The sequence below is a fragment of the Gavia stellata genome, chromosome 9, assembly GCF_030936135.1.
Source record: "Gavia stellata isolate bGavSte3 chromosome 9, bGavSte3.hap2, whole genome shotgun sequence".
Lineage (NCBI taxonomy): Eukaryota > Metazoa > Chordata > Aves > Gaviiformes > Gaviidae > Gavia > Gavia stellata.
The window spans coordinates 22887208-22907228 of record NC_082602.1 but is presented as its reverse complement, the minus strand read 5'-3'; the positions used below and the strand labels follow the sequence as shown (position 1 = coordinate 22907228).

General features: G+C 38.9%; 2 protein-coding genes across 5 annotated transcripts in view; one reads left to right on the top strand and one right to left on the bottom strand.

Moving 5' to 3' along the window:
* Positions 1 to 810: 810 nt before the first annotated feature.
* RBP4 (retinol binding protein 4) lies at positions 811 to 8057 on the bottom strand. 2 transcript variants are annotated; one of them, XM_059821345.1, is made up of 6 exons: positions 8045 to 8057; positions 7725 to 7860; positions 6956 to 7092; positions 6690 to 6796; positions 4842 to 5054; positions 811 to 995 (listed from the first exon to the last, which is right to left on the bottom strand). In XM_059821345.1, exons 2-6 carry the CDS (start codon positions 7851 to 7853, stop codon positions 982 to 984), a joined length of 600 nt encoding a protein of 199 aa, XP_059677328.1. In that variant the 5' UTR covers positions 7854 to 7860; positions 8045 to 8057; the 3' UTR covers positions 811 to 981. The 2 variants fall into 2 exon arrangements, with proteins under 2 accessions (XP_059677328.1, XP_009818464.2); XM_009820162.2 differs by lacking the exon at positions 8045 to 8057 and having other exon boundaries at positions 7725 to 7889.
* Positions 8058 to 19398: 11341 nt separating this feature from the next.
* PDE6C (phosphodiesterase 6C) overlaps positions 19399 to 20021 on the top strand; it is a 30163-nt gene continuing 29540 nt past the window's right edge. For all 3 annotated transcript variants that reach the window (XM_059821254.1, XM_009808264.2, XM_059821256.1), the window contains exon 1: positions 19399 to 19878. In XM_059821254.1, coding sequence (XP_059677237.1) covers positions 19399 to 19878 — 480 coding nt within the window. The remainder of the gene's footprint in view (positions 19879 to 20021) is intronic.

The window sequence follows — 20021 nt, the reverse complement described above, 5'->3', positions numbered from 1 at the left end:
TACTTATTAGACGAACTAATTTCTATGAGGGTACATTTTCAGTTGGCATAAATGTCATCATTAACTTTAATAAAGTTATAGTGAGTCTATGTCAAGAAGGCACCTGATCCATTTTTACTCACTTGTCTACTGAGTAAGAGAGATCCACTTTCTAGTGGAAATGTGCATCCTCAGAAATTATCTGCTCCTTTTTTTCAATCCCATTTAAAAAAGGCACTTGATTATACATTTAGATTATTGACTGCCTGAACATAGGCTTGGGCAGACTAACCAATTTCGTGTCGGAAACAAGATGATAAACAAGTATTACCAACAAGTGAATGACCAATTTTGTTCCATCTCAAATTAAAAATATGGACATAATGCCTGTTAATTTATAAATAAAGAATAAATAATTATATAAATGTTTACTTGTTGTGTATAAAATAGTTTTTTTTAAAAAATGCATATTTTTTATGTCTTCAGTAATCATGTAGTAAAGTTAAACAGTGATATATAGGATCACTGAAATTCCTTCCTCCTTTCTAAAATGCTATTGGGAACGATTTTCAGTATTTCCTAGAAACAAGATGACATTTGAAAAGAAATTAAAAGTTTTAGAAAGCAAATACATATATTTTGGGTTTTTTTAGTGAAAACTCTTTTAGTCAGAAATTGAAACCACTAAAAAAAGAAAGATTAAGTTCTTAATTATCGTCATCTGTCACCAATTCAAAATACTGCATTAAGATAATGGTTTACTAATAAAACCAATGTCTACATATGTACAGATGCGCATACAAACAATTTGCATCCCCTGTAATTCAAGTTTATTAAAATGTTTCATTAGTTTATTGACAAGGTGAGCTATACAGCTCAGATAAATATACTCAAAATCTAAATGAAGCCATTTAAAAGGTTTTCAAGAGAACACCCGATCAATGTGTTAACTTTACATCCATGGTGCTGTTAGATGGTTTCTTTCCATAGTTTTGGATCTCCTTAAGAGCAAAATCCTGAAACACACAAAACCCAAAATTTCGTTTTTCAACCACACTAGACAAAATTAAAACATACAAACTTTCACCAAGTTTAAAATGCTTACATATCTAATGTCTATAAAATGCTCTTGAGTCTAGCAGTGTGTCACTTGTAATGATAATGCCAGTACCTTGCTCTGCAGTTTATAATTCCAAAGAATTTTCAACTCAGAACAAAACAGGAATTAATCCAATCTGGTATACCTGTCTTGAGCATTTTAATACTTTGGCAAACAAGGTATTGGATAGATCAGTGATAAAAGAGTTATTTATTTACTTTAACAAGCTTCAAATTATATGCCTTTTAAAATTATTAAGAATGGCTTTCAACAAAATAAGAATGTCCTGACCTCCAAACCTTCTAATGGCTATAGTAAATTAGCTGTAGAAATATATCACTCTTTAAGTCACAATTTTTACTTCTAGTAAATGCTAACAGCAGATTCAGCTTTCAACTCTACTAACATGACGTCGTATTGTATTTACAAGTAGTCCCACTCTGATATCCACACTCACATTGCGTAACTTAAAGCAACTTGAGCTATTCTCTGAGAGACTAAGTGTGTCACAGCCTGATCCATATTTGGAAAGGAGCTACCATCAGAAACGCAATGTAAGTTACAACCAAAAACCTCATAATTTCGTAGGCTTCTCTTTTGTCTTAAAGAGCCAGTATAAAATGAACAGATATTTTAGATTTTTTTTCCCATCAAGGTAAGTTTTCTACATCTTTTAGGGGTTTTTTTGGAACTTAAATTTAAGTACAGTATTAATTTAAAAAGCCAATGAAAAATCTTTGAGAAAAAATTTTGCTTCAAGACATAGGCAGAGTATGCACAATTAGAGCCTATTCTTGCAGCATCTATTAATGTCAGTCAGAATTTTAGTACAATGACAACTGAATGCAGGTCAGTACAGACAATTGGCTTTTTTTGCTACTAATTCTGTAGCTCTTAATAGCAGAATTAAAACTTAAAGTAGCAAGGCTTCCAATCCCACATATAAGGAATTAAGTGAATTTTGTAAGAGTTTCTGATATAAAGCTTTCAATAAATGGGTTTTTTTCAGTTTAGCTCACAATCATTCTCTCATTCCCAAATGTACTTGCTTTTCAGGAACTTTGGCTTAATGATACTGGAGAATTCAGAATCAACTAACACTGTGGTAATTACAGGTCCTGATCACAGTAAAGGGAGAATGCAAATTGCTGGCTTTAAGTTTCGTTTATACTTTGGTGCTGGGCTCATAAACTCTGGCATAATCCTCAATAAAACGCAAACAGCATTAAGGACCCAGGCTATTATTTTTCATTTACAAATAATATGGAACTCACATAGTCTTATCAGACACCGCACTCAACACCTAACATCTGAATATAAATTAGGATAGCAGACAAAGAATACAGCACTTGGTACAACTTGATAGATTTGGTATTTCTGTAACAAACTAGAGGCAGCATGATCAACTTTTAAATTAAGGTTGGGAAGTCAAAGAATATTTAAGGATGAAATTTCAAAAGACATTCTGAGCTTTTATTTTAAATTACACTATCGGTTCCATATTCTGTGAAAAAATACAAGCATTCTATTATATAGATGTTCTGAGATATTTGAAAAAGTTATATCACAAATTATGAATAAATGAATATATTCAATTTTTCTTTTTGGTTTATACTTTCTTGCAAAGATTGACAATACTTTTATCACGTTGCAAGCCTCATATAGTGTAGAAACAATAGAAACACAGATTCCACCATGCTGAATCAGACCAGTCAGTACTTGGACTAGGCCAATATCCTGGTTTTACAGTGGGATAGTACTTTCTCTGGGTTTGACAGAAATGCAAGGAACCACCATAACACACACCTCTCAGAGTCACAGCACAACAGCTGTACACCTATACTTTATCTTAGATTTAATACAAAAACCTCCCTAATCATCTCATTATTTTGTTATCTTCAGAAATTTTTATTCTTTCTGTACTTGATTTGAAGAGCAGTGTATGCAGCATTCAAAACAAAGTATCATCAATTTATATAATGACATTGTTTCTTTTCTATACTACCCTTTATGCAGTCATACACATTATTCACAAAAGCCAATTTCATTTGCATTTATGCTGTCTCTTAGTCTTGACTGCCTTAAATCTCAACTGTCTCTTATGTTGTTTCCAAATTCTCCTTCAAGACAAAATTTTTGGTTTCGTTCTTGTCAGGTACTTTTTCCAGGTCACTAATCAGTATTCTAAACACCACCCACCTTAGCAGATCTTTCAGGCACCCTGTTATCAGCATACCTACTTTACAACATGGCAATATATTACTCTCTGTTTATAGACCAGATGAACAGGTAATAGAGCCACAAGAGCTGACTGTGCTCATCTATTCTGACTTTCTTTGTAATACGCAAGAGTTCCCTCAGTCAATCCCAGTTTATTCTAACATGTCATTTAGAAAAGCCTTTAATCTTGATTTACAGATTTCAGTGATGAAGAACATACAACAGCTCTTGGTAAACTGTTCCAAAGGTTAATGACCTTTGGAGTTAAACAAATGGCTATTTATTTCTGCTCTGAATGTATCCAGTTTAAAGTTCCATCCATTTTAATTTATTATTCCTATGTTTGCAAGTCCTTTATTATCCGATTCCCATTGCTTGTGTGGGCAAGCACAGACTTTGCTCAGGTCAGCCTTTAACCTCTTTCTGATGAGAAAAGATCAAGGTCTTTGAAGCACTCATTAGAGGACACATTTTACAAACTTTCAATAATTTTCTCTGCTCTTTGAAACTTCTACTTCATTGTCGGTACCCTTTCCAGTTACCATTATCATCAAACGCAACATAGCAAGCAGACCTATGCCAAGTACAACAGTCTCATATGAGTCTGTAAATTCATCTTTTGCACCCTTGGTTTATGCATCCAAGAATCGCATTAACTCTTTTGGCCACAGCATTACGTTGGGAGTTCACATTCAGCTGATTAACCAGTCAAATCTTCTGTAGATACTGTGTCTTCCAGAATGCAAGATGGGGTGGGGATGAGTACACTACTATTTTATTTGTTCTAAATATTCTGATCTGACTTCTTCATTCTTTAGTATTCCCCACTCTGGGTGTAATCTTTACCAGTAAGTATATTACATCTTCTTCCAGATCATTGATTAAAGTTGCATAAATTACAATTTGGCCTTTTCTAATATACTTGAGCACAAGTGAGCTAATCTGTATCCTTCCCTGTGTTGCAAGCTCAGCCTGACTATATGACTCAAGACAGGGTCATACTTCCATATGAGGGATATGTGCCTTTTTCACAACCCTTTGTGAAATGGTTGGCATGAAGACCTATGAGAAAGAGTCTGCTATAAGGTATCCTTTCCAAGATTTCTGATTTTCTTTAAAACCCTTTTGTGAACAATTTTTCAAAGACGTTTTTGAAAAAAATATTCTATTCCCTTCAACAACTATTTTGTTGAGAAAGGCAAAGGGTTCTGATTAAAGAGACAAAATTTCTCCTTACAGCAACTATGAAGTTTATCCTTACTATGTTTACTCATACTACATTGATTTAATTGTTTTACAACTTCCTCTAATTATTGTTTCAGCTGATGTGATATGCTGCATAAAAAGCTATACACCTTAGCTCTCCTTCAGATAAGGGAAGTAAAAGTTGGAAATAACATACTACAAGCTCCAGTTTTCAAAAGACAATATTACAGCCACTAAGTAAAAGACTTCATGCATTTGCTACGTAATGAGCAAGAGACTCCCAGTGCTTCAGTCATTAAACCCTGAAATAAAATTCTTCAGAAAAAAATGTTCTTACCATTATGAGGGATAACTCTGTATTTTCTGTCCAAGCAGATATCTATCTGCCTTTGTCTGACAATTTTCTGTGCCTCTGGAGGCAATCCCTTGGGGTCCCGGGAGAACACAAAGGAATAGCTATCAGCACAAGTGCCGTCTTCATTTAGTTGGCGGCAGGAGTAATGAAGAGCATACGTATCATAATCTGTGTCCACCACCCAGTGATCATCATCTGAAAGAAACCATAGCAAAGAAGCAAAGGTGTTAGAGACACAAATAAAATCTAAAGAGATTGCTGCCATAACTCTGTAAAGAAAATAATACGATGAAGATTGGTATAAATGATGACAGATTACCTCTTAGTTTATTCCTGTGTCCAGTATTTAATTCCATGTTTTGGGGGGAGGGTTTTTTTAAAAAGAAAAAATAAGCATATTTATCAGGGACAGTGATGGAGAGAAGAGGAAATGGTTAGCACTACTACTTCTCCTCTAACATGGGCACAGAACAAGAGCAGCATGAAGTGCTAATAAATGCCTTGTAAATCCATGCCTGAATATCATTATAAAATGTGGCAACAAACACAAAAAAGAACTGTGTATTACAGTAGCTACCATGAAGTACAAAGTAAGTTTTCTTATGTTAACCAAAAAAGGGGAATAGTCAGACAGAAAATAGTTTAAAAAATAAATAGAGAAGCTAAGTGTGCTCTTGGTCATGCTAATCGTGCTCCAAATTACTCAGAACCATAACTATTTTCCTACCAGGGGTGTTACTTAAACTGTATTTTTAAGGAAAAACATTATCATGCAGTTGCCATGTGCGTTAAAAGCGAATATGCCACAAGGTCTGTCATAAACACTCTTCTCAAAACACTTACAATTTCAGAGTATTCTTAACTATTTAGCTAAGTAATCTGACAAATACCTGGTCACACAGACACCCTGTGCTAACAGAAGTGAACGCAGGTGTTTGCAATGAAAAGTGTCATCTCTGCACCTTCCTTTCCTGGAGCAAAAGATTCTCCCTTGCACTATGTCTGCGCTGGTGAAGGCAACACTGTATGTTCTCTTCCCCATCTCTCCTGTCGGTGGGGACCACGGTTTTTAGAAAGGTAGAGTCTGGGGTCAGCCAGCAATCTGAAGTATCCATGAAAACATGGTTCAGCAGCATGCTGTGAGGAGATTCGGCAACAATTCAAGAGCAATTGGCATCCAAAGCATTCTTTGTAACTGTGTTTTTGGAGAGAATGGAGCTCAAATCACTTCCAAATTCCACCTGCTTCTCTTGGAAACAATCCATGGAAATGACTTGAGCTACAAGTGTCTGAATCTCTGCTTGGTTCAATAAACTAATTTTGCATAGGGTGTGACAGATGACAGGAAAATATGAATATCTATATACTGGATCATATTTGTTTTTTAGATAAATCTCTGCATTTGCAGAGATGAGACCAAGCAAAATAACAATCGCAAAATCCTCTTCCCTGCTTGACCAAGTCTGACGTGAGGCTTTTCAGAGAGGACAGAAGCAACTGGTAACTGAGTTCTGAAATAAAACAAGACTTAAAATGCTTCATCTGCATTTCATTTCTTTCCAAACAGTGACCTGTTGTTACCTGGGTAAAAAGCAAAAGAAATACAAAGATATACAAAGGCCTGGTCTTCGCATGTTTAAAGAAAGCCAACCAGCTGTTCCATATAAAAAATAGTGATTACCTTGTTCACATTAAGGCTTTCCTGTATGACAGTTATTACGTGTTTTAAGTGTGTTTAAGAAATTCAACACTACTTTTTTTCTTCCCCAGCACGGACATACATAACTAAGCTCCCAAGTAGTTCTGCATCTTCTATAGCTAAGTACTCACTTCCTTTCTGCAGAAAAGAGGCAACACCCCAGTACTTCATCTTGAACTTGGCAGGATCCTCTGTGTCAGTGAAAGAGCCAATCATGTCAGCACAGACATCCCAGTTACTGTAGCCAGAGAGAAAGAAAACATCACTTTCAAACCTAACAGTACAGATTCGGTGTGATTGTGTGACTAGCCCAGGAATAGCAGGTAGGTTTAGAGCACCAGTAAGTAAAGCAGAAGCTTAGTGAAATGGAACAAGAGGAAGATTGCAAACAGCTTACTTGAAGAGTCTGACTCTGCCCTTTGCAGTGGCACTCATTTGTCCATTCTCATCTACAGTGAATTGGGCTACCACGTTGTCCTGCAGAAACAGTCCCTCAGGATCTTTTTTTGCCATGGCATACCAGGTGCCACTGTACTGCAAGGAAATAAGAAAGGCTGCAGTTAGACCTAGAAGTATGGAAAACTTTATAGACATTACAAACTAGGGGAGGTGACAGAGGGGAGGACATGCAGAGCTTTGATACCGTGCCTCAAAATTGTCCCTAAGAAACAAATCTGGCTGTTCCAACAGCATAAACCCAACAATACATCCTAGCACAGCCAGGGTTTGTGAAAGAACTGACATTTTTTGGTATCTTATTCGTATTTAGAATACAAAATTTGGTGGGAAGAGGGTTACAACTGGCAAATCTTGACAGATCTATGTATAAATGTTTTTTTCCTTGCAATGATGTCTGAAAACACCAGAGTATTAATTTTTCATAGAAACAACCAAGTCACTACACTTTTGTTTAGACCCTACAGGTTGCGACCAGTCTGCTAAACCTCAGTTTCTGCAGTATTCCTTTATCAGATGCATCAGCATCCAGCATCTGTGGAGGTGTGGGCAACATTACCCAATTCTGCTCTTTCTCGGTATCGCAGTCTGTAACTTTCAGTGAAAATGTGAACACACTGGTGCTACTGAATGCCAGATTTTGTAGCCTGGGAAGAGGAGCTAGGCTATCACAGGAGCTATCACAGATCCAGGAGAGAAAGAAGATTTACCCTGGTCTTGTCGAAGTTCTCCTTGACTTTGAAGCTGCTTATTCGGCAGTCCCGCTCCGCCATGCTGCTGCCCAGCAAGGCCAGTGCCAGCAGCAGCAGCCAGGGCAGAGCTCTCTCCCTGTGGGCCATCCTGTCCCTGCAGCAACAGCAAACAGAGAATAGCATCAGAAACAGGCTCTGTCACACAAGTGGGGAAGGGAGGAAGACTGCCCTCAGAGGTCCCCAGGGAGTCGTGCAGCTTTCCCTGATGCATGCGCAGGCAAGGCACCTGGTTGTCCCCAGCCCACCACAGTAGGGTCCCTTACAGACAGTGCCGGTACCTGTAGCGTCTTGAGAGCCCGAGTGTTGATGGCAGTGGCGGGGCACCCAGACAGGGTATGCTTTATGTAGTCCTGGGGCTTTCGCAACCCCCTGAGGTACAAAGCCAGCATTGGAGGGGGAGCAGGGAGGCGGGATGATGCATGCTGCAGGCTGGGGCCCTTTCACAACAGCCTCTTGCGTAACACCTATGGGTTTAGGTGGTCTTTGATCCTGACCTGTAGCCAAGCAGGGGCTAGAAGCAAATGCCTCTCTTTGGTTTTCCTAACCCAAGGGCAGAGCTCACACCTGGGGGAAGGGGTGTGCACATGTGTGGGGAGAACAAAGGAAAAGAGAGGCACCCGATCTTTGCATGGGGGAGAGTGAGCTGCCTCCACCTCCTCTGGGATTTTACACACTGCAGTCCAAAGTCCTTCTTACCCAATGTGCTCAACCCAGTTACAAGGTGCAGACTTGTTTCCTCCACCTCCTCCCCAAATTCCTTTCCTTACTTCTCCTGATAAACAGCGGCAAACATCATACTTGCAAGTTTCTGCTAATGTTTCTGAAAGCCTGGTCATGCCAGAACCTCTTCAGGTCCTCATGGCTGGTTCCCTCTTGCTTCCCAAAGGCTGGCTAAACCGTCTCATGATCAGCTCCCATGAACAGGAATGGAGGTCCTGCAAATCTTCAGGAAGGCAAAATAGTCCTTTTGTGTAGTACTGCAAAGGTGGCAGGACGCAAGTGTGGCCTGCAAATACCCGAGTGCATGTACACACCACATCTGGCCCTTTTGACATCAATTTAAAATCAGAGCTTCCAGAATTTCTATTCTGTTTTTGGCAAACTGTTTTCAGTTATATAAACCATTATTGTTTTCTCCTGTCCAGGCAAGTTTTGCTGCCTCTCGGTCAATATTTGTTCTATAGTTTCAACATCTTTAGGAAGCATTAGAGAAAAGCTGTTAATTATTTTCTAGACATGTAACCAGAGCAGGATAGGAATGATTGTTACCAAGAGAACTAATTCACCTACTTTTTTCACCTCCCAATTTGGGAAGAATAAAGGCAGAAGCCTGTTAGTTGAAAGGTCTGTGTTCGTTACTTTAAGAATTAAGCAAAAATATAATTTAAATATGGAGATGCTGATGTAGTATAAAAAATACTTCAATAGTAGCTGATACACAGAATTAAAACAATTTATTCAGCATGGTCTTTCCCAGAAAGTTACTTCAGCCTTCTATTCCTTTCATATATTCATAAAAATATTAAACTTTTTACTGTTGCTGCCCTTTACAATCTTTTTCATATGTAATGCAAACAGTGGGACAGCCTGATATATCTGATATTTTTCTTTTCTGCCTTGTGTTGGAGCCTTTTTGCATAAAGAGTACATCTTTGTTGACTTTCTCAAACATCAGATGCTCAGGGCTGTTCCAAGTCTGCTCTGAAGCCTTTGATTCCCTGGATAACATCAGACACTAACAATTCCATTATGTTTAATATTAAGCTTCTACTTAAAGAACATATTTAACACAGGTAACCAGAAAGGTTGATGCATATGATTTGTTCTGAAGCTTTCAACAGTAGTCTTTCAATAAGTCAACATTTCCATTTTTAAATTGAGATTTTCAAGTTTGCTAATTCCCACAGAGGCTGAAGAGCAACAGCAGTCTATATCCCTCTGGTGGCTTTTAGAACCTTGCTCCAGCCCCTGGCAATGGTGATGCCAGTTATGTATATGCATTTTTACAGAACTTTTACAAAACACTCACTAGTCTTAATATAGCAATTCATCATACTTGCAAGATAAAAATCAACATGGATTTTCTTTGTTCAGTGTCTCACATGACTGATAGTAAGAAGAGGGATTATAGCTTAATTTATAATCTTTAAATCTATTACTTTCTTTAATACCAAAGAAAACTATTATTTCTTTATTCTCTGCCAATTTGTGAAATATTATTATTTCTCCTAAGTTTGGCCTCTCCAAAAATCTGTATACTGCTTTATATTCACAGAGAGTTTCTTTCAGGATCAAATCTATTCCTATAAAATTTTGTCAATAACATAATTATCCATTAAAATTCTATGGCGGAGGTTTTCAAAGGAGTCTACAGTCGCTCATCCAAATGAATCAAAACATGATGAGATTTGACCACCTCTAAAAATCTAGGTCAGTAGTCCTGTTATACTTGCTGCATCTTGTCCTCAGCAGTTTTACAGATGGAGACCAATCCAGTTTTTCACTGCAACAAAAATTTAATTCTGTTAATAATTTTTAATAAGATCAGTTCTAAATATGTGCAAGAGCCATTACAGTCTCTTAAATTAATCTGAGGTCATCACCAAAGATAAATCAGAAACATCTAATTTTGTATTAGCCATGGCACAGCATTTCTTTAATTGTGTGCCTCCACTGATCTCTGCAATGCTTGGCAACTCATATCTGGTGGAGGTGCCTGGCAGAGACTTAGTAATTATAACTTTTAATTGATTCAGCTCCTCAAGTCTGGGATGTCCACAAACTCTAGGCAATGCCTGAGAAAACTCTTCTTTTGAACTGTTATCATTGTGGGAGCACAACAGTGAAGTCACACGAGTATTTCCCAGGCAGATTTCAACAACTGCAGAAGAAGACCTGGGCAACTCGGTACAATTTGAAGGTTACGTAGTAGAAGTTTGGCTCTATGCCTCTTCTGGTTTAGCTATACTTCCAACTCTGCCTACCTGAGACACAGTTTACATTAGTGAAGGCCTTTCACAAATACAGCTAAAGCACTTTGGTTCAATGAGACAAGCTTCTTAGGCAAAAAGGCTCCTCTGTTACGTCAGTTATATCTAGATTGGGAGTGTATTGGAGGAGGGATGGAAGGTTGCCGGCAAACTAGCATCATTATGGCAATTCAAGGGTGAATTTTTTCTCAGTCCTAACAGATGTAGCTATGCCAGCACAACTGTGTAAACTCATAAAGAGTGTAAACTTTGCCTCAGTTAATCATCGTTTGGATTGACTTGGGCTATGGGTTTGGTTAAGAAATGATGCCAGCAAGTGATCCTCATGCAGATCTTTGGAACCTGGATATACTCCTTGCAGATTTGTACTTCTCATGCAAACATAAAGGAACAGAATTTGGGCCAGGATTTCAACTGATTCTGAGAGCAATGTATAGATCAAGTCAATAGCATCAACTGATTGCTGGGTTCTGGGAAAGCTCAGACAAATAAATGTAAAAGAATCATTAAAATATTGATAACACATAAATATGCAAATAATCTCTTACAAAACTTGTGCTAGGATCAACACCAAGCTTGATAAATTTCATATATGACTTCCCATTCCCATGTTTGAAGCTGGCAGCATATATTGAATATTATAGAAAATTTTTAGAAAGTCAGTATGTATTTTTTGGAACTGTATTTAATTGAAGAGGAAAAAAGTCTTCTACCTTTGAATTTTGCCCAGAGGTCATAAAAAAGGGGCTAACTTCTGACAGTGATTCTGCGATTAAAATATTTTTCAAATTAGTAGCCTGCAAAATTCTGCAATATTTTCCATTAGCAATAGCAAAAGAAAATACACAGAAAAGGTCAGATTTTCAAAGGAAATGGCAGAAAAAAGTTTTCATTGTAAGAGTTATTTTAGTTTCATTTATGACTTTATAATAAAAAGAAAGAAACAAGCGTGAAATTACTATTTAAAACATTTTTAACACTGCAACATTGAAGCTTTAAATATTAAAAGAACAAGAATTTTATTTGTGGTCACAAGAATATGTCTAGCTCTTAGGAGAAAGCTGGCTCAAAGAACTGGTAATAGGAAATGGATCATCCATTTCCAGCCAGACTGCATATAGATTGAAAGACTTTTTGCTGTCTTCTTTATTTATAGAGTACCATTCACAAACACGGGTATCCATTAAACTCTCAGAGGCAGATTTTGCAAGGGAATGAATGACTGCTGTGTGCACAGAGCAGTGGATCCAAGTGTAGCCACTGCCCTGCGGAACCAGACTCATATTAACAAGCAAAAACAAATGGCATGAGCTGAGCCAAGGAGCTCCGTGTACTTTGTAAGGGACAACTAAGTACACTGTCACCATCACAACTGTTCCCCTTGGTGGCAGTATGAGTACAGAGGTCAAGGACAGAATGGAATTGAAAAGATTGGCCTTTGCACTATGCCAGCCTGTGTGCTACCTGTTTTTGTAACTTAATGACGTGACATTCTGCTTAAGGAGTAAATTTACATTGAACTCTTTATAAACAGTATTTAAACAAAGCTAGTTTAAAATGGTACCTTTATTCTTTTTAGCAAACCTCTGTGAGGATTGTGATTCTGAATGGAAATGTTTTCGTAGATTTATTACTAAAATGGAAACAACTTGAAACAAAGATGTAAAGTTTGTCAAGGGGCTGGCCAGCCTGGTGAGGAGAGCTTTAAACTATGAATGATGAAAGACATGGACGTACTGGAGTGAGTCCAGTAAAGAGCCATGAAAATCATTGAGCAATAAAAGAATCTGACAATAGGAAAGGCTGAGAGAGCTGGGACTGTTCGGCCTGAAAAGAGGGCTAGGGGGGATCTTATCAAGTATATAAATACCTGGCAGGAGGGTATGAAGAAGACAGAGTCAGACCCTTCTCAGTGGTGTTAAGTAATATGCTCAGTAATAATAAATGGTCAGGTAACCTAAGATCACAGGGGAGTAAATGTGAGAGTGGATGAGATTAAAAGGCTGCTGTCCTTTGCTCAATCCATATACTAAAATTCATGCTAAGCTACGAAGAAACCCATGTTCATGGTCAAAGCTACAGTGAGACCTTGAAATGATAGGGTTCTCAGTTCTTGGTGAAGTAAGGAGGGGGGTCAGCAAAACCACTGCAATGGACTTCCGGAGAGCAGACTTCGGCCTGTTTAGGACATTGATTGAGGGGGTCCCTTGGGAGATGGTCCTGAAGGGCAAAGGGGTCCAGGAAGGCTGGACCTTCTTCAAGAAGGAAATCTTAAAGGTGCAGGTGCATGCAGTCCCCATGTGCCATAAGAAGAGCCAGCGGGGAAGACGAGTGGCCTGGCTGAACGGGGAGCTTTTGCTGGGACTCAGGAAAAAAAACAGGGTTTATCACCTTTGGAAGAAGGGGCAGGCAACTGAAGAAGAGTACAAGGGTCTTGTTAGGTCATGCAGAGAGGGAATTAGAAAGGCAAAAGCCCAGCTAGAGCTCAATCTAGCCACGGTTGTAAGGGATAACAAAAAATGTTTCTATAAATACATTAACAACAAAAAGAGAGCCAAGGTGAACCTCCATCCTTTACTGGATGCAGGAGGGAACATTGTCACGAAGGATGAGGAAAAGGCTGAAGTACTTAATGCCTTCTCTGCCTCAGTCTTTAATAGCCAGACCAGGTATCCTCAGGGTATTCAGCTCCCTGAGCTGGAAGACAAGGATGGAGAGCAAAAGAAACTCCCCATGATCCAGGAGGAAGCAGTTAATGACCTGCTATGCCACCTGGACACCCACAAGTCTATGGGACCTGATGGCATCCACCCAAGGGTACTGAGGGAGCTCGCAGAGGAGCTTGCCAAGCCACTCTCCATCATTTATCAACAGTCCTGGTTAACAGGGGAGGTCCCAGACGACTGGAGGATTGCCAGTGTGACGCCCATCTACAAGAAGGGCCAGAAGGAGGATCTGGGGAACTACAGGCCTGTCAGCCTGACCTCAGTGCCAGGGAAGATTATGGAGAGGTTCATCTTGAGGGTGCTCACAGGGCACGTGCAGGATAACCAAGGGATCAGGCCCAGCCAGCACGGGTTCATGAAAGGCAGGTCCTGCTTGACCAACCTGATCTCCTTCTATGACCAGGTGACCCGCCTAGTGGATGAGGGAAAGGCTGTGGATGTTGTCTACCTGGTCTTTAGTAAAGCCTTCGATGCTGTCTCCCATAGTATTCTCCTGGAGAAGCTGGTGACTCGTAGCTTAGACAGGTGCACACTTCGCTGGGTAAAAAACTGGCTGGACGGCCGAGCCCAGCGAGTTGTGGTGAATGGAGTGAAATCCAGTTGGCGGCTGGTCACAAGCAGAGTCCCCCAGGGCTCATTTTTGGGGCTGGTCTTGTTTAATATATTTATCAATAATCTGGATGAGGAGATTGAGTGCTCCCTCAGCAAGCTTGCAGATGACACCAAGTTGGGAGGGAGTGTTGATCTGCTTGAGGGTCGGAAGGTTCTGCAGAGGGATCTGGACAGGCTGGATCGATGGGCCGAGGCCAATGGTATGAGGTTCAACAAGGCCAAGTGCCGGGTCCTGCACTTGGGTCACAACAACCCCATGCAACGCTACAGGCTTGGGGACGAGTGGCTGGAAAGCTCCCCCGCAGAAAAGGACCTGGGGCTGCTGGTCGACAGCCGGCTGAATATGAGGCAGCAGTGTGCCCAGGTGGCCAAGAAGGCCAACGGCATCCTGGCCTGTATCAGAAATAGTGTGGCCAGCAGGAGCAGGGAGGTGATCGTGCCCCTGTACTTGGTGCTGGTGAGGCCACCCCTTGAATACTGTGTTCAGTTTTGGGCCCCTCACTAAAAGAAGGACATTGAGGTGCTGGAGCGTGTCCAGAGAAGGGCAATGAAGCTGGTGAGGGGTCTGGAGCACAAGTCTTATGAGGAGTGGCTGAGGGAACTGGGGTTGATCAGTCTGGAGAAGAGGAGGCTGAGGGGAGACCTCATCGCTCTCTACAACTAACCTGAAAGGGGGTTGCAGAGAGGTGGGTGTTGGTCTCTTCTCCCAAGTGACTAGCGACAGGACAAGAGGAAATGGCCTCAAGTTGTGCTAGGGGAGGTTCAGGCTGGATATTAGGAAAATTTCTTTACTGAGAGAGTGGTGAAACACTGGAACAAGCTGCCCAGGGAAGTGGTGGAGTCACCATCCCTGGAGGTGTTCAAGGAATGTGTGGACATGGCATTGTGGGACATGGTTTAATGGGCATGGTGGTGTTAGTTGATGGTTGGACTTGATGATCTTACAGGTCTTTTCCAACCATAGTGATTCTGTGATTCTGTGATCTGGCAGCCCACATTAACCCCTTCATGCTAGACTGGCCATTTACTTCAGGAACTCTCCCCTAGAAGCTAAAATCTCTGTTGACTACATATTTCATGAACCCCCTGAGCTAATCATTGGTAGTTTTAAGAGACCATGAAAATTTGCAGCTGTGTGGAAAAATCAGCGAACTTATTATCTTTAGTGTTTGCATTTTTAAGATTACTTTTGTAAGAAAAGGGACAGAAAATTATTTTAAAAGAAACATAGAAGTTGAGGTTGTTTATAAAGGTCCCCAAAACATACCAGATCAGTGATACCAAAACATTTCAGTGCCAAAAACTGGCCATGTTAGGGGCACACAGCACCTGTTGTAAATACCTACAGAATCCATTCTTACAGCCTAATCATTTAGAAAAAAATCAGTAATATTTCTGAATATTAATTTCTTGGATGATAACATGTAAATCTACGATGTCCAGACAATGGCCACAAAATTATCCACATCAAAAGACCTGCAATTGAAATTGACACATTTGATCTGTGTTTCTTCAGAAAATCTTAACTGAATGAACCACATTAACTGCTATCAAGATGGACAGAGATGTTCAGATACAAACACTGAGATGAGCTGGGAAACCTTATAAATACCTTTGACATTTACATGCTGCTTGAATCTATTTAAATAACCATGCCTGTCAGTTATCCTTCTTAGGAGTTACCATGTATCACAAGGGCTCATGCACAGTCTACTACTAAGAACTGCTCCATAAATAGTTTGATTTCTGTAGTAACTATGAATGTCAAAGGCAAATGATATCATATGTATTAAAATCATAAAGCATGCATATTTCTGATATTCTCTGAAATTAAAACAATACAGCACTCAGCTCATCATGTTTTTAAACCAAACCACCTCAGCATGGAAAAGAATCAAAGCCAAATGCACATTATTTTTGCCTTTAAAAGTGCAGTGAAAATGACTGTGCAAGGTTAGTTTCCAATGTTAAACCTCCATGCATATAATTGATGCTACATTAAAATGTATTTTCTTAATAGGTGATCTTATTAAAAAATTGCTAGGAAAGATGATAGCAAAATCATGTTTGAAAGTGCCAGAAATGTGAAATAATTTTTGGTATAGTTTCTTATAATAAATACAAATGTGAATTAGCATTACTAATGATAAAATGTTCGATAGTGTGGAAAATAAGGAGAGTAAAGGAGATAGAACAGAAAATAAATGTCTTACTCCAGCACAGAAACTTCAAAATTCATTACAGTGCTAGTGCTTTGAAATGTTTAAATGGTCTAATTTACAAATTTCATTAAAATACTAATATGAGGTGGAAAAAAAATCAATACAAATACACTGTATTTTCCTAACTCTAAAATGAGGACTTCCATAAATGTAAGGTGCATTTATGTATCAAACTACATTTTGATTTCTATCAAATAATTTCAACTTCTTGGTTTGGCTTAATTATTCATGGTTAATCAATAGGTACACAGAGTTCACGATGAAACATAGCATGACTAATATAGTAATTATTGGAAAAAAGCCAACTTATCTGTCTTCCAAACATAAACTTAATAAAGAACTTCTACTAGTTTCTGATACTTCTTTCCATGTCATTTCACAAACACTTTACAGAGCAAGCATGCAATTGTAAGAGTGAATCTAAATTAAGAAAAAAAAAATTGTTTTATGACTTAAGAATTATTATAGGACAACCCAGCTACATCTGAAACATTTTGTTACAAAGAAAGATCTATCACCTTACAGTAGTGCCTAATTAAAATATGAACTTTATTTGTTATCTCAAAGTACAAATAGTGTAATTTATCATGTGTGAAAACAGCTGGGCATGAGGGAGATTTGATGGAACCTTGATAATAATTTTAGGTGGTCTTGCATATTGAAAAAAATGGGCACACATGATAATAAAATTTTTAGCTTACAAAATGTTAACCCACCACCCCCCGCCCCCAAAGAAAACAGTGTAGCTCTTCCAGGTTGCCTCTCTTTATTTACTCTCTCTCCAGAGAGTGACAGGTTGCTCTATTTCATGGAATTAATGTAATCACAATATAAAGAACAACTAACGTTTGTAAAGCTGGTTTCTCACATGTGATAAAGATTAATGTGTAAATCTTATACAGAAGATAATTTTCTAGAATGTTTTAGCTGGGCATAAGACAGACCCTCTATAGACTCTTTCTGCTTCAAAGAAACTACTATGTAGAATGTTCCAAAGTCAATAAGAAAATATGACCAAACAAGTAATGCGAAAAAATGTTACTATTCCTTCGCACAATTTCACTGGAGCTCTTCAACACCCTCTTTTTCAAAGAGCAGCATGAAAAGTACTCAGCTGCAAATCAGGAAGATGACAGATGAAGAGAAATAATTTAACTCCTTGTGTAAATAAATATAAAATTATTTTCAAGTCTTTATTGCTTTTATATGTGTTGATCAAATTATGAAAAAAATATTGAAAGGCTAAGATATATGTGCATTTCTTCTGCTGTTTTCTTGTGAACCTTACACGCATACAATGTTGAGAACATCTTGCTGTGCTGCAGTTGCAGTCCTGCCACAAAGTTAGTATACCAGTTCACACCTGTAAAGAAGATGCTGCAACCTCATACACCCACCAGTGAGGGTCCTATGCTGCCCCCCAGAGCTGCTAGGGGTAAGTAACCCAGCCAGAAAAAAGGAACCACAGAATGTGTCCATACTGTGCTGATTTCCATATGCATTTAAAAATCTTTATGGCAACTGCAGTCTGGCAAAAATTAGCGTCTTACACATTTCATATCACAGTCAGAGGGAAAACTAATGTGCTGAGTTAGCTGCCATTACAAATCAATCACTGACCTGTTCTTTGTGCACGAGGGGATCAGTGTCAGTTGCCTATGTTGATTCTTTTAGATCTGTTGATAAAAATGGATGTTGACACACTGTGGCCTCTGGCAGACAGACAGAGTTGTACTTTGACAATTCCTCTTTTCAAATTAAGAATTGCCAAAGGGTATATGGTCTATTTTCCTTATACAAAGAATCTCTTTCTGCTCTCTGACCAATGTGGATGCCACAAATAGAAATAAGATGAATTGTATTGCAGCCCTCCTACTGTGCTGAAATTCAGATCTGTTTCAATGAACACAGATAATTTGCTGACATAGTTAGCACTCAACTTAAACTCAGCCTTCTCACTCACATAGCCCTGGGGTGTTTGCTCCTAAAATTCAACACAGTTTTCATCATCTCTTTTCCATTCGTGTGAGTAATGCCAAACTTCCAATGGTAGGAAACTTCAAACATGTTATAAAACTACAACCAGACTCAAAATTCCCTCTTTGTCCACTATCTGTCAGTTATTACCATTTTTCTGCTATTTAAGAGAGCAGCGATCTCCCACTTTTTCTGAAGAAGGCATAAAAGAAACTACATGACTTGCAGGACCCTTCAAGTTTATTTATGCTTATAGAGTAAAAATTTTACTGTCTCTTGAACTCAATTTGAATTCAAGCCATTTTCTGTTTTTACTCTTTCCCTTAGAATATCTGTTGTTGAAAAAAGTTATATAAAAGTCATATCTGGCTGTGCTGAGTCAAATTCTAATTCTTTTACTCCATCTTCACCTGGGTAAATCACTTGAGCAAGTTCAGACTTTGGGATTTCACCCATTTTATGCATGTATAGCTTAATAACTATTTACTTTAGTAATCCAGTTTCAATCATCTCCTGACTATTTTGACAAAAACTAAATTTCTCAATTTTAAAATTTTCTCTGTAACCTTGTGTTTTCCTCCCCTTAAGTACCTCTCACAAATACACGTGTGTACGTCTGTGCACGTGTATAATGCGGGCTAAGTATCTAAGTGGAATTCCTCATGTTAAGTTTCCATGGAAACTTTGTATGTATAGTACAATATATATACTGTGAATGAAGAAGATAACATGCAGGTATACATATCTACACATCAGAAAATTTTGTAAGGTCTAAGAATTAATTGGTTAGTTTAAAATGCTAAAATGATTCCCTTAGGATTTATGAGCTAAGAATGCTCAGGGGTTTAGTGTCCTGACATCTCTTTAATTAGCAGTCCCCAAGATCTCACACTAAGAAGATGCTAAGCCAGTGCCTTCTGTCATATCTCAAGAGTTTCAGAAGACTTGGAAGCCACAGAGGAAGGTGAATGTACTATGCATGTGAGCTATACAATATGTACAAAGTACCATTTTCTTACTAGTATCAAGTTAGGACTTCTTGCTACTACTCCTGCTTTGATGGTGATGCAGTTCTAAAAGAAATCCTAAGAACAATCCAGCAAAAATGGGTGAGGTAAATAAAGATGCCGTTGAAAAATACTTGGAGAACAATCCCCAGTTTGCCAAGGAGTATTTTGACCGAAAAATGAGGGCAGAAGTGCTGGGAACTATCTTTAAAGTCAGCCCTGGAGATGTGAAGGAAGGAGTCAGCTTCAAAGACATGTCCCGTCTGGAGGAATGTAACATACTTTTTGAGCTGCTAACAGAAATCCAGGATGAAGGAGGCACTATGGAAAAGATAGTGCACAAGGCCCTGCAGAGGCTGGCACAGCTGTTGGCAGCTGATCGGTGTAGTATGTTTACTTGTCGTTCCCGAAATGGTATTCCAGAGGTAGCCACCAGGCTTCTCGATGTCACTCCAACTTCCAGCTTTGAGGAGAATTTGGTGAATCCAGACAATGAGACTGTTTTTCCTCTGGACATTGGGATAGCAGGATGGGTTGCTCATACCAAGAAGTTCTTTAATATACCTGATGTGAAAAAGGTAAGTGACTTCTCTTGGGCAATGGGTTTCTGTGCATTTGCTTACTCGGCTTCCTGCACCGGGCTTGTGGTACAGAGTCATTCTTCAAAAACATCCCAGAGATAGAAATCCAGACCAAAAGCATGAGAAAAGCAGCAGCAGAG

Excerpts from the sequence above, each read along its gene's own strand:
- RBP4 (XM_009820162.2), bottom strand. The coding sequence starts at position 7,889 with ATGCTATTCTCTGTTTGCTGTTGCTGCAGGGACAGGATGGCCCACAGG. Across the intron at positions 7,093-7,724 it reads AGAACTTCGACAAGACCAGG|TACAGTGGCACCTGGTATGC; the intron begins GTAAATCTTCTT and ends ATTTCCTTGCAG. Across the intron at positions 6,797-6,955 it reads GGCAGAGTCAGACTCTTCAA|TAACTGGGATGTCTGTGCTG; the intron begins GTAAGCTGTTTG and ends CTCTGGCTACAG.